The 13,408-nt window shown below is 38.0% G+C and overlaps 1 protein-coding gene across 3 annotated transcripts in view; it reads left to right on the top strand.

The window, feature by feature from the left end:
• The window catches only part of LOC308691961 (dedicator of cytokinesis protein 9), a 146,641-nt gene that overhangs the window by 118,493 nt on the left and 14,740 nt on the right, over positions 1-13,408 (top strand). For all 3 annotated transcript variants that reach the window (XM_081367573.1, XM_081367574.1, XM_081367572.1), the window contains exons 39-44: positions 1,363-1,478; positions 1,602-1,739; positions 7,259-7,441; positions 8,893-9,006; positions 11,120-11,335; positions 11,423-11,480. In XM_081367573.1, coding sequence (XP_081223699.1) covers positions 1,363-1,478; positions 1,602-1,739; positions 7,259-7,441; positions 8,893-9,006; positions 11,120-11,335; positions 11,423-11,480 — 825 coding nt within the window. The remainder of the gene's footprint in view (positions 1-1,362; positions 1,479-1,601; positions 1,740-7,258; positions 7,442-8,892; positions 9,007-11,119; positions 11,336-11,422; positions 11,481-13,408) is intronic.

Below are 13,408 nucleotides of genomic sequence, written 5' to 3'. Positions count from 1 at the left end.
ATATTTATCAGGCGTGTTACACGTAGTTTGCAGGTGGGACATGTCCCCACCACTTTTTGCCAGGGTCGATATTGTCCCCACCACTTTTTGCCAGGGTCAATATTGTCCCCACCACTTTTTAAAACATCTCGCGGCATGAATGTACCAATTCTACAAATAAATAAAACATCTCCAGTTAACTGGCAGAGCATTCATTTAATTCGTTTTTTAAATAAGAGACGATCTAGCGCTGAAATGTGTTTTTCAAGTGATCAAAGTGCTCGTTGCCGCTGTGATCAGTGGCGCTGATACAGTGTTCTCTCGTGTGGCTCGCGCACACGCCGCACTGTCTTCACTCGGACGCGCGCTTCAATCCGTTGCGGATACTCTCTATTCGTTCTGGTGCAATCACAAAATATAATGCACACAAACGTGTCCCTGTTTGTTTTACAACCATTGATGAACATAATCGGTTTTGATGAGGGAAAAAAAAAAACTATACGAGAAAAAAAAAAAACTATACGAGTGCAGATACGAACCCGGTTAGCGAAAGTTCTACCACTGGACCATTATGGTATACGTTATTCAAACAGGCGGATCTATGTATTTATTCACGCGGAAATTCTGTACACTGACAACATATATTAGGCTACATCTCATTAAACGACAAATTAAACCCTGTGTAGCCTACTATTTAAATCGATTGCTGGACATCGTAATGTTGTTGTACATATATCTGATTTAACAAAGTTACGCCACTGGGCGTGTATATAAGCTTAAAAAACTGAGGCCCCTCCGTATATTCACCAGGCCCACCTATTAATGAAGTTCTGTATCCGCCACTGACATGAACACACACACACACACACACACACACATACCCACACATACACACACACTCACACACACACACTTACACACATGAAGTCACAAACACACTTACTCAAACTTCATCTGTTAATTTCCTCTTTAGCTCTCTTTTTGTATTTGAACATTTAGCATTGAAAAGATGAACACTGACTGAAGCAGTTTTACTTGATTATCCATCATCATTTATTAGAGAAATCATGAGTGAGGCTTTTGAGGAAGGTTTATTTGTTCATCTCTCAATCATCATCGTATTGCACTGCATTATATGTTTTAAAACTACAGAGCTTTGATAGCAAGATAATATTTAAATGCTTTGTTTTTTTAAGACACATAATTGGCAGATATAGAGAGACGACTGATATTTATCTGCATTTTTAAAAATGATTATAATTAGCATTATTCTGGCCTCATAGAAAAAGAGCTTCTCTTAGATCAGCTGTTATGGATGTCATAGCGAATAGCAAGATCTTTCTACATCTCTGTGTGTGTGTGTGTGTGTGTGTGTGTGTGTAGCTTACAGTCATTCAGACGCTGATGTGTTGAATCAGTCTCTGTTGGAAGGAAACATTGCTACAGAAGTTTGTCTGACAGTTCTGGACACACTGAGCATCTTCATCATGGGGTTTAAGGTCAGACATCATCATCATCATCATCATCATCACCTGCCTTCACGAGTGCTGCTTGTGATATCAGTGTGTGTGTGTGTGTGTGTGTGTGTGTGTGTGTGTGTGTGTGTGTGTGTGTGTGTGCAGACTCAGCTGAGTTTGGATCACGGCCACAATCCCCTCATGAAGAAAGTGTTCCAGGTTCATCTCTGCTTCTTACAAATTAACCAATCAGAGACGGCCCTCAAACAGGTCTTCACTTCCCTTCGTACCTTCATCTACAAGGTGAGTGTGACGCGCAGAAGTAGAACAAGGCCATAATTAAAAGGGATAATTCATGAAAGGGGTCATGAACTGGAATATGTTATTATTTTATAATGTTTTCTGGGGTGCCCTTGTGTTAATATGATTTTTACATCAAAAATTGTCATGATTTAGAAATAAAAGGCATTTTCCTTACGCTCTGTTTGAAGGGTCGTGTCTGTGTGAGACTTCAGTGTAAACCAGTGTTCATTTTTACAGCAAATTTTGATTTAGTTTTAGTCATAGTCTTTTGACTAAAATGCCATTTAGTTGTAGTCATATTTTAGTTATCTGAATTGTTTAAGTTTTAGTCTAGTTTTAGTCGACGAAATACAATAAGATTTTAGTCGACTAAAATATAATAGGTTTAGTTCAATTGTATTGCATTAATTTAGAATTTCTTTAAACTTTTCAAACCCATTATATACTCCCAGAGAAAACATCTATTAACCTGTTAATATGAATGATTTTGAAGTTTGAACATGCAATACAGACACAGATTAAACTACTGTGACATACAAGATATCTTAAAATTAAATAAAGCCGCTTCTCCTAAAGTAGAACACTAAAGTCTTCTTATATGGCTATATGCATTCTTTATAACAACTTGCATACATCATTCTATATTCTTTCAAATATACAGACATATTTATTTGTATAAATTAACTTTAATTAATCCTTATTAAAGCTACAGTATTAAGGAGCAGTGAATGCTTTTCTCTTTTTCTTTTGTTGTTTGATTAATCTTAAGAGCACAGACGGCATTAGGTTTATTACGTACTGTCTCTTTAAGACATTGGATCATCATGTCCACTGACACACAATTGACATCCAATTGCACTGATAATGCACATCCGATATTCTCACAACTGTTTACGTTCTGTGAAGACATAGCCGACTGTGTTTACGTGAATACTCTACAATGGACATTTAGACATAATGTTGTGTGGATCTTAGGGTGACCATACGTCGTCTTTTTCCCGGACATGTCCTCTTTTTGGACCTACAAAAATGCTTCCGGACGGGATTTCTAGATCGCCCAAAATGTCCGGGATTCGGCTTTTGCTTTCTACAGTCGCCATTTTTGCATTGCTTTAGGTCCCGGCTTCTCGCACGCCACCATCGGTCGGTCATGTACATAACGCAAACATTGGTCAAACTACATCTCAATCTTTACCCTCAGCAAGAGACAGAGCAGCGCTTGCTTGTCAACAGTCAGTGGCGGAACTAGAGTTTTATACATGGGGTGGCCAGGGGGTGGCCACTGCTACTTGCGGGGGTACACAGTACACACACACACACACACACACACACACACACACACACAGTGGAAAAGCTTATGGAAGGAATTGGGTCACTCTGTTTGTGTCTATAAGTGTTGAACATCCAAAATATTTGCAGAAAACAAAGCTGAAGCACCAAAGAGATAAGATACCGTAGCATGTGTCTGTTATGAATAGCTGCATTTATTTACAAAATTTTTTTTTTTTTTTTTTTTTAAATTAGATATAGCAGGCATCAAGCAGACATGTACTTGAAAAATTTAAACAATTTTATTGCCCATCAATATAAAATCTTATCCTAGGAAGATTTAATACAACATAATTCTTTCATTAAAATAATTTATAATTATTCTTTCTAATTATAATTATTTAATTTATAATTCTTTTTTTGTGATCATTTTTTGGTGAACTATCCTTTTAATCTGGCAAAATCTTCTCAACTTAAATTCCTGAATTTGGTATGTGATTGACTGCCTGTGTCTGGTAGATGCTCTGAGCTGTTGCTGGTCCTGAAGTCTGACCACACTGACTCTGACTAGCCAGTGGTGATGCAAAGGCTGGGGTCTGATCTGCCTGTTAGTCCAGTCATTTTAAGCCAAAATGGGGGTCAACCTTGAACAAATTGCAACAGAAGCAAACTCAACTGATTTTGTATCCTCAATATGTCCTAAGTAAGGAAAAACAAGTCCCGAAGAATCCCATTAGGGGAAAGTTTCGAAAAAGACCCAAATATAGCCTATTCATACGCCTATTCATTCTTTCTCTCACATCAAGACAAACAAAAAATGTATTACAAGTTTTTTTTAATTGTTTGTTAACATGAACAAATGGTGCATAATCTAATTATGTATGTGTTAATTTGCACCACAACAGATCTAAACATTGGGTATAGCCGGGTGAAAATGTCTTGTTGAATCTTGTTGACATAACTGTAAAATACTTAATGTTAATGTCTGAATGGAACCCATTTAGGCTACCCATGAGCATTAATACATAGAGGCAGGAAGTACTGTAGAATCCAGCCTTTATTAATGTTAAGAGATGGGGTTTGGGGCTGGGTCTGTGGGACTGTTTCTGGGGGACGAGTCTGAAGGAAGAACAGGAGACATTGATAAGGAGAATGCAGAAGACAAAAGGTAGGTAAAATAAAAAGTGAATCCCCAGAAACAGTTTTCAAAACTTTCCCCTAATGGGATTCTTTTTTTCCTTACTCAGGACATATTGAGGATACAAAATTATTTGAGTTTGCTTCTGTTGCAATTTGTTAAACCTTTTTTCATAAAATGACTGGACTATGTTTGTGCTTATTAAAAATAACTCTTATAGCCTATCTCTCCCTTTCTTTTCATGTTTAATTGACCCTGTTCAAAAATATGCCAAATTTAAAATATGATTCCAATCATATTCATATTCTAATCATCATCCAATTACCAACATTTTTATCTTAACTCTTTCCAGTATAAAAAAAATGGTGTTTTTGGTCATTTTCACAATTTCATGGCACCCCAGAATATTTTGTTGTATGAATATCTGAACATACCAAAAGAAAGAACAGACCCTGTGCTTAAAAAAAAAAAAAAAAAAAAAACAGTTCTGTTTTATTCTAGCTTCATGCATCTTTTTTTATCAACACTTGAATGTTGGCAAGTTTCATAAAAAGCAACATGAGCAAAAAGCTGAGAAAATCGCATTTTTATCAAAGACTACATCTAGATCAGATTTAATTTAATGATGACCAAAACACAGTAGATCGAGTCCATCAGCACCCTACACCCATAAAGCTTCACAGTCCTAGTGATCGCATTATGATATCGCTTGTTTCTGCTCTTCTTTGCCTCCGTTTTGATCTCCTATCCTCACATTAGCTAGAACATTTGTATACTGTAACGTACACACGGCAAGGTAGCCTACTGTATGCGTGTATTAGGCCTAATGTATTCGGAGCAAACCACCCTGATGCTAAACCTTAAAAACTTACTTCAAATATGATGTTTTCTTATTCGGTGAAGTTCGGTATCTTGCAACTATCTCTCGTCCTCTGCTCGTCCGTTTGAAAACTGCGTGCGCGCCGCTCTGCCGGCGAACGTACTTTTTTATTTTTTTTAAATCAGCAACTGCCAGTAGCAAATAAAATTTTGGGGTGGCACCCGGGGTGGCCAATCGCATGTCAGGGGTGTCCAGTGCCACCCCGGACCCCCCTCTGGCTCCGCCACTGTCAACAGTGGCACATGCACAGCGTAAAAAAAGCCCAAATGTAAATTCACAGATGATTTACTGAGAAAATTCCTGTGTTTTCGTTTGGGTCGGGATCCGTGTAAAGCAGAATGCATGACCTGCAAAGCTGGCACGTACGTGTCAGTGTCAAATAAAGGTGTTAGCGACCTAGAAGCCCACATAAGGAAAGTGTGCTTGAGAACATCTGGAGGATTAAAATAAATTTTAACTGAAATAGTGTAGTAGATTTTTTATTTTATTTTAACTTATGGCCATTAATAGAAACAGTGTCATGTAAAAGGTGTTAAAAGCTAAACTATTTATTTTATTTATTTGTTTGTTATTATTCTATTGATGCTGGCCAAAAGTTGAATGGAAAGGATGTTTTACTTTATGTATTAAAGTACAATAACATAGTTACAAGGTTGTGAATGCATATCAAGTATGTGTTGATGCCCCCCCCCCCCCTCACACACACACACACACACACACCTTAACCACGCCCCCCGTCCTCTTTTCTGAAAACTAAAATATGGTCAGCCTTGTGTATCTGTCCATTCACACGTGAAAGAGAGCTCAATTCAGTACTCGCGCTGTATAACTTCGGACAGAAAACCGTACCGAATAGAGCGCTCGTTTGTGTCGTCACTCTTATTCAGATCTATCCATATGTCTGCTCTTCTTTCTCCCAGACCTTTACATTTTTGAACGTTTTATGAGACATGCATCAAGTGCATGCCAACTCATGTCCCACCGGTAGATTGGCACGCAATTCAAATGTGCGTATCTACCACAAATGCAGGACATCAGTTCTGACTGGATCTCCTCCCAAATCGGCCCTACCTAACATTTTCATCTAGTTTTTATTCGCTGACGAAAATGGCAATAGATTTTCGTCATAGTTTTTGTCATTCAAAACTGTTTTTTACTATTACAGCTATCAAGATAAACGAATCGTGAAAAGTAATGATTATAGCATTATATTTAGATGTATTCCCAACACATGGAAGGTTGCAGTGATGAGCATTGAGCAGATGACTGACAGCCTGTTGATCGCGTGAATAAAGTGATCTCATCATCGCAAAGCAATTTCTGCACTCTCATGAATGCTTTCACCAAATAACAATGCAAACACGATGTAAATATAGTAAGAGCTTCGTGCAGTGTAACAGAGTCATTGGTTTTATAATGAGTTTTGAAGTGCCTAGTTAAACTCACGCTGTGTGATTGACAGGCGATTGGAAAGGGATTGTTCTTTGATCGCTTTCTGTATAATTTAATCACAGTTTAAATAAGATTATTTTCATCCTACTAAGAGAAAAGATGTGAAGTTGATCTTTTAGTCACTGGCTTGATTTACTGATGCAGAAACAGTATTGAACGATTTTGAGAGAAAGAAAATCTGTCTGAACTTGATTAAACAACAAAAATCGAAGTTGACTGATTTACCAAATAATCCACACTGTGACAGTGAAATACACCAACAAATAATGCACTGCTGAAACATTCACATTGTTGAAGAAAAAAAAAACACTTTTCTAGCATTTGGAAGGTAGTGGTATTGATCCTGTGTGGATCTTTTATCGTTCTCATGTTCATCTCTATTCACTAACGCTCCAGTGGGCGGAGCCAAAGACGCGCTGGCGTAGACGTAGGCGTTGATATTCTTCTGCAAAGGCGGTCTTTCCCTGCCCTGTGACGTCACACGTCTCCACTTTTGAGATCCTGTCATTTTCTGGCCTTGGTTTCAGTAAAAGCTAGGAAGGAAGTTTTGAGTTTTTAAACTTACAGGATATTTTTATAGAATAAAAACCTCTTAACTGTCAAAAGATCAAGGAAAATTTTCATTCTCAGTTCATGACCCCTTTAAAAAATTAAGATTGTCATTTCAAACCTGTATGACATAATATACATCCAATAAGTTCATTTTGAAGGATGTTCATGCTTCTGTTTTCCTGTCTGTGATGTGTGTGTGTGTGTGTGTGTGTGTGTGTGTGTGTCCAGTTTCCATGCACGTTCTTCGAGGGCCGAGCGGATATGTGTGCGTCCTTCTGCTATGAGATCCTGAAGTGCTGTAACTCCAAGCTGAGCTCCATCCGCAGTGACGCCGCTCACCTGCTCTACTTCCTCATGAAGAGCAACTTCGACTACACTGGACGCAAGTCCTTCGTCCGCACACACCTGCAGGTGCAGTAACACGTGACCCTGACATCTCAGTGCTCGGATGGGTCCGGAGTAGGGCTGGAAATCTTTTAGTTTCTCACGATTCGATTCAAAACGATTCTTGAGGTCACGAAAAAAAATTATTCTCGATTTTAAACCAAATTTCGATCCGATATGTGCATAGATTTGATTGTAGTTTACTGTTTTGTGTTACTTTTCTTATTTGACTTCGGTAGACAGTTTAATAGGTCTAGCAGGGAAAAAAAATCCTACTGAATTAAATGTGAACCTTGAAATAGATAGTTTTTCTTCCCATTTTAGTCAACCCAATATTATAAAACAAATGCCATTTGAGCTGACTACAATCATTACACACACAGTCTTCTGTATTAAAGCGAGGTAGGCAATTTTTATTTTTTTTTATATTAAAAACAGAAACAAAGAAGCACATTACAAACAATAGGACAAATACTATAGAAAAATAATTTCCGGTACAGTTGCATAGGTTTATTTAACATGTAGTAATTAAATAGTATTTAATAATCAAATGTAAAAATAAAACACTGTATAGTCTTCACTGTATGAATTAAATTTATATTGATTCATATTGAAAATAAAAAAGTGATTCAGTCAAAAGCAGTGAGTGTTTTTTTTATATATATATTAACATTAATGAAACGATGACAACAGTTTATGAGGCTGCTGTCCCTTTAAGAATGAATGCACGGATCTTATATACTGTTACACATCCGATTTTCTCCCATTTGTTTTTGTTCGCGTAGGACATAACCGACTCTGTTTACATTGAATACTCCAAAGTCCACACAATATGCATTTTGACATGATTGTGTGTGTAGTTTAGGCTGGGAAAACCCAGACAAACTTCCGGCAAATTTAGATTTGCTCTGCAAGTAGTCTGGCAAAGAGCTCATTCAAGCCCATTTCTAATCCGTCCAAGTCGAGGCACCAATCAGAAACGTTGAGGCGGGCTCTACACGATGACGATCGCTCTGATTGGTTTTAGATCTATCCAATTGCGCCCAGAGGCATTTGAGCGACGTCCGTTGGTGAAGCCCCTTTGGAAATGAGCTATTAATGAAGCTTTGCCAGACCATAACTCAGTTACTACTGAGAATGGTCTGGTTTTAACCAGGCTATGTGTAGCTGTGAAAGAGAACTGAATTCCAGACCGCAGTCCTTGTTCACAGCTTATTGTGATTAACGTCAATAACTTTATTCAGTAACTTTAAGTAGTACTGTGAAATTTAAGAAGTGTAACACTTTAGAAAATCGATTTTTGAAATTTGTGAATCAATGCAAATCAATGTTGAAGATAGAATCGCGATTCATATATGATTCGATTTTTTTTCCCGCACCCCTAGTCTGGATTATTTCATCCGGTCTTTTAAGAGTAGATAGCAGCAGCATGTGATGATGTCATAACTATGTCATCAGTGATATCTGTGATTCCTCAGGTGGTGATTGGCGTCAGTCAGCTGATCGCTGATGTCATCGGAATAGGAGGGACGCGGTTCCAACAGTCCCTGTCAGTCATCAACAACTGTGCCAACAGTGACAAAACCATCAAAGTTAGTTCCTTTCCAATACACTCATACGCAAACACTTGATCCTGGAGCAAAGAGTAGACACAGAGCCGATTATGGAGGAAGTGATCTCGTTTATCGCTATAGAAAACATTATTAAAAGTGGGATCCAAAAGTATTTAGATTTGTTTGTGAGCACAAAGCACAAAGTCCCTCCAGAGGGAGTTATTCTCTATATCAGTGTCAGTGTTTCTGAACTCCCTGAAACGCCTCCATTGTAGTCTTGAGCTTTCTTCCAAGAACGAACGCGTCACAATATTCCTCATTTAAATAATTAATACGCAGAATAAAGGGGAGGGGCCTGGTTGAGTTAGTCAGTAGTGTGTTGAACCTGGTGGTTATGTTAAGGGGCGGGACATTTCTCAAACACGCTTGAAGCACTCAACCAATCACAACACACCTCTCCAGCCGACCAATCAGAGCACAGTGTGCTTTTCAGAAGGAGGGGCTTCATAGAGACAGGAACTAAACAGAGCGTTACTGACAGACTGGGAAGAGAGGAGCCGCAACAGTGGGGAATATGAGGAAAATAATCAACATTCAAGCAGGAAAACCTGTTCTAGTAGAGCCTGAAAACAACATCAGGACTTAAAGGTACAATATGTAAGATTTTTGTAAAATAATATTCAAAAACCACTTGCACAGTGTGATATATTTCATGCAGTTGTGTACTTGCATTATCCCAAAAGTTCCCAAGGATTTGTAAAGCCAGAGAAATTCCAGTTTTAAATAATGGCTCATCCCTTGTCATTATCGCCTATGAGTAGGGCTGCACAATTAATCGAATTTCTAATCGCGATTACGATTATGGATGCCACGATTACGTAATCGTTCAAAGCCGCGATTACAAAAAAAAAAAAAAAAAAAAAAATCCACTCTGCCTGCATTTTTAGAGCATGTTGTGAGAGGCAAATCACAACTACTTCAGAAAACCCAGCACAATAGGAAGGAACTACCAGGTAGCGACGTATGTGTACGCTGAAATAAAAAGTCTTTCACCTCAGAAAAACGGACATTCCTGTCATGTCAGCCGTTATGCTACTGTGTTCGTAGCGCACACTCTTCAATTGCACGCGCAAATGCGGCGACGCGCGCTGTGTATAAAGTGCAAAGGAAACTACGAGCATGCAACGTTGTCACGTTGTAAATTGGTAAGTCACAAAAGTAAAATACCAATAAATCACGTTACTGGTACGTCGTGTGTTAGCTGAGAAGGATTTGCATGCAGGGATGATTTTTATTCTATTCACCAGGAGCAGTTTCCATGTTTCATTAACAGTTCTTGTTAGTATTGTGTATCACCATGGTAACTGTCGTTTTAATATTAACCCACTGATCTATATAATGACATTCTATATAGATCAGTGTATTAACCCCAAAATGGCACTTTATTTTCACTTTGTGTTATTTTTTATATTTTAAATGACTGTGGTGGCTCATACCAACATTGTATTAACAAAAGCTAGTTTGGGACTGATATTTAATAGCTTTAGCATAGGCCTAATGTTTATTTCTTAGTAGTCTTTACTATTAGTCATATTCTTACAATTTATGTATATGTTAAGTAAAGGGGGAAAGTGTGTGTGTTCACAATTTTTAAGCAAACATGTATAATAATATGCCTATATATATATTCAATGTAAATTGTGATAATCGTAATTAATAATCGCAATTACAATTTCAAGGGAATAATCGACAATTATGATTTTTGTCATAATCGTGCAGCCCTACCTATGAGTGACGTCACATATCAGTAACGGGCTAATATAGCATTACATTTCATGTTCCTTGCAGCTAATTCATTACAATAACATAAAATAGTGTGCTCAAACTTACAGATGATACAAAAACTAATTACCTCATCAGTGAACATGATTTGTGAATTCCATAGCCTACATCTCTGGATGGTGAAAACGACATCTCCCATCGTTCCACTCCTTCATAGCATCATCAAGCTTCACCTTTGTTATTGTTTTGAAAATGCGACCTCTGGTGGCGAAAACTTACATATTGTACCCTTAATAGTTCCTCTTTAAGTTCTACACAGACTCATACTCTTACACATTAACACACAGTCATCATCCATCTCCTTCACTAGAGCACAGCATTCCCGTCAGACGTGAAAGACCTGACAAAGAAGATCCGGACGGTTCTGATGGCCACGGCTCAGATGAAGGAGCACGAGAGAGACCCGGAGATGCTGGTGGACCTGCAGTACAGTCTGGCCAAGTCTTACGCCAGCACACCTGAGCTCCGCAAGACCTGGCTGGACAGCATGGCCCGTATACATGTGAAGAACGGGGACCTGTCTGAGGTACACACACACACACACACACACACACGTCTTCATGCATGTGTGACATACGCTGGAGCTCATGCTGTCTGGTTTGGTTCTCTGCAGGCAGCCATGTGTTATGTGCATGTTGCAGCGCTGGTGGCCGAGTACCTGAGGAGGAAAGGTTAGACACACACCGATACACACACACACACACACACACACACACACACACACACGGCCAGCTTAGTCATTTTCCCATGGAGATGTTAAAAGGATGATCATGTGACACTGAAGACTGGAGTAATGATGCTGGAAATTCAGCTTTGATCACAATTAAAATATATTCACAAAGAAAACAGCTGTTTTGCTGTTTTTACTGTATTGAAATACACTGTAAACTCTAATAAGTTGGCAGAACAACAAAAAATTTAGGTACTCAGTTACATAAAAAATGTAAGTTAAGAAACTCAAAGTTTAAGCAAGCAGAACTTAAGAACTGGCTTTAAATATTTGAGTAAGATAATTCATGCATTTAACTTAAAATTACTTTTTGATAAATATTTGTAGTAGTGGAAACTGGGCTAGCTTTAACTAGCTAATTCAGTAAATGCTAACTTGCTAATTGGTAACACAATGCTTTAATACCATCAATGTAGCAAAGCAATGAGTACAACAATGTAGAACATTTAACATCTGTTCTCAACACAAGTTCGTGCTGCATAACCCCCCAAAAACCCAACACAACAGAAACGCCTCTAAATTAACATAGCTAAACATTAAACATTAACACATTAACTTAACATTAATCTTGCTCATTAAAACATTATATAACACTGATCATTTTAGTATTTACTCTCCCTTTTGAGTGTCATGGCAAAGCATGCTGGGAAATAGAAATTTAAGTTTGTCTAAATTTAAAGCATCAAGTTCATGAAACTCAAAACAATGAAACAATTCAGATTACTTCAAATCTGTCAGTTTTGTGAACTCAAAAGAAAATTCTAAATACTCATAAAAGTTAATTTAACTAATTTGTTTATTTTAAGTTTACCCTACTTAAACTAATTAATCTTTTTGAGCATTAAAAAAAAAGTTCATTACACTGTACATTATTGCAGCGCCTCTATTCTCAGTCTATCTGAAATGTCTTCTGTCTTCTACAAAGCCCCTCCTCCTGAACAGCTCAGAGTGCTCTGATTGGCCAGCAGACTCAGTGTGTTGTGATTGGCCAGACTTCTCAAGTGTGTGTCGGAAATGTGAAGCCCCTTACCATGATCGTGAGCTTCAGCTTCTAAAGCATCTGTAAACACACAGTTACTAATGTCTGTATTAATATATCAGTTCAAGCAAAATTCAGATGATCGGAACCAACTCTGCAAGCACAACTTGTGCACAGCTGGCGTTACTCTCCCAAGTTCAGGAAGATGTCCTCTGTAAAATGTGTTGTGCACAAGCCAACTATTGTGTTGTTCTGCTTAAAGCAGTGAATCTAAACCACTGATACCTGATTTCATCCGGTTTCGGAAGACCAAACTAAAGGGTTTTGCTTTCGCTTGCAAACACACAGTGACTACACTACAGTTCACTGAAGCCTCGTCTTCTCTCTGACCCGCATTTTGCTAATATTTCACATTGTGACGTGGACGTTTGCAGAGGTTTGGTAAATCTGCACTTGGGTCAAGGGTTTTAGGCAGGTCTGGATCAGTGTTTTCATTAGAATCAATCGCTTTGTAAGAGACGATGAGTTTTGTAACTTTGCGGATCATATACATGCACAAATAGACACAGTACACACTAAAGGAAAAGAAAAACATTTAAAAAAAGAGAAAAAAAAGCATCCAATGGCTTCTTTAAGAAAATAAAAATTGATAAACGGATAGATCTCATATATTTGTATTCCTATGTCATAGAAGTTAATGTTTAATCCAAGGACACACGTGTAATTACTCATAACGATTAGCATGTGTCCATGTTTCCATACCAGACTTATTTCCTTTCTCACCTTCTTCTCATCATATCTCTCTCGTCTTTCTCTCTGTCTGATAAAGCCCCTGCTGATACAAGTTATCACTCAGTGTATTACTCAGCAGGACTCAATCCAAACAATGA

Source organism: Scardinius erythrophthalmus, assembly GCF_964197995.2.
Source record: "Scardinius erythrophthalmus genome assembly, chromosome: 6".
NCBI classification, from domain to species: Eukaryota; Metazoa; Chordata; class Actinopteri; order Cypriniformes; family Leuciscidae; genus Scardinius; species Scardinius erythrophthalmus.
This window is presented reverse-complemented; position numbering and strand designations above follow the sequence as displayed.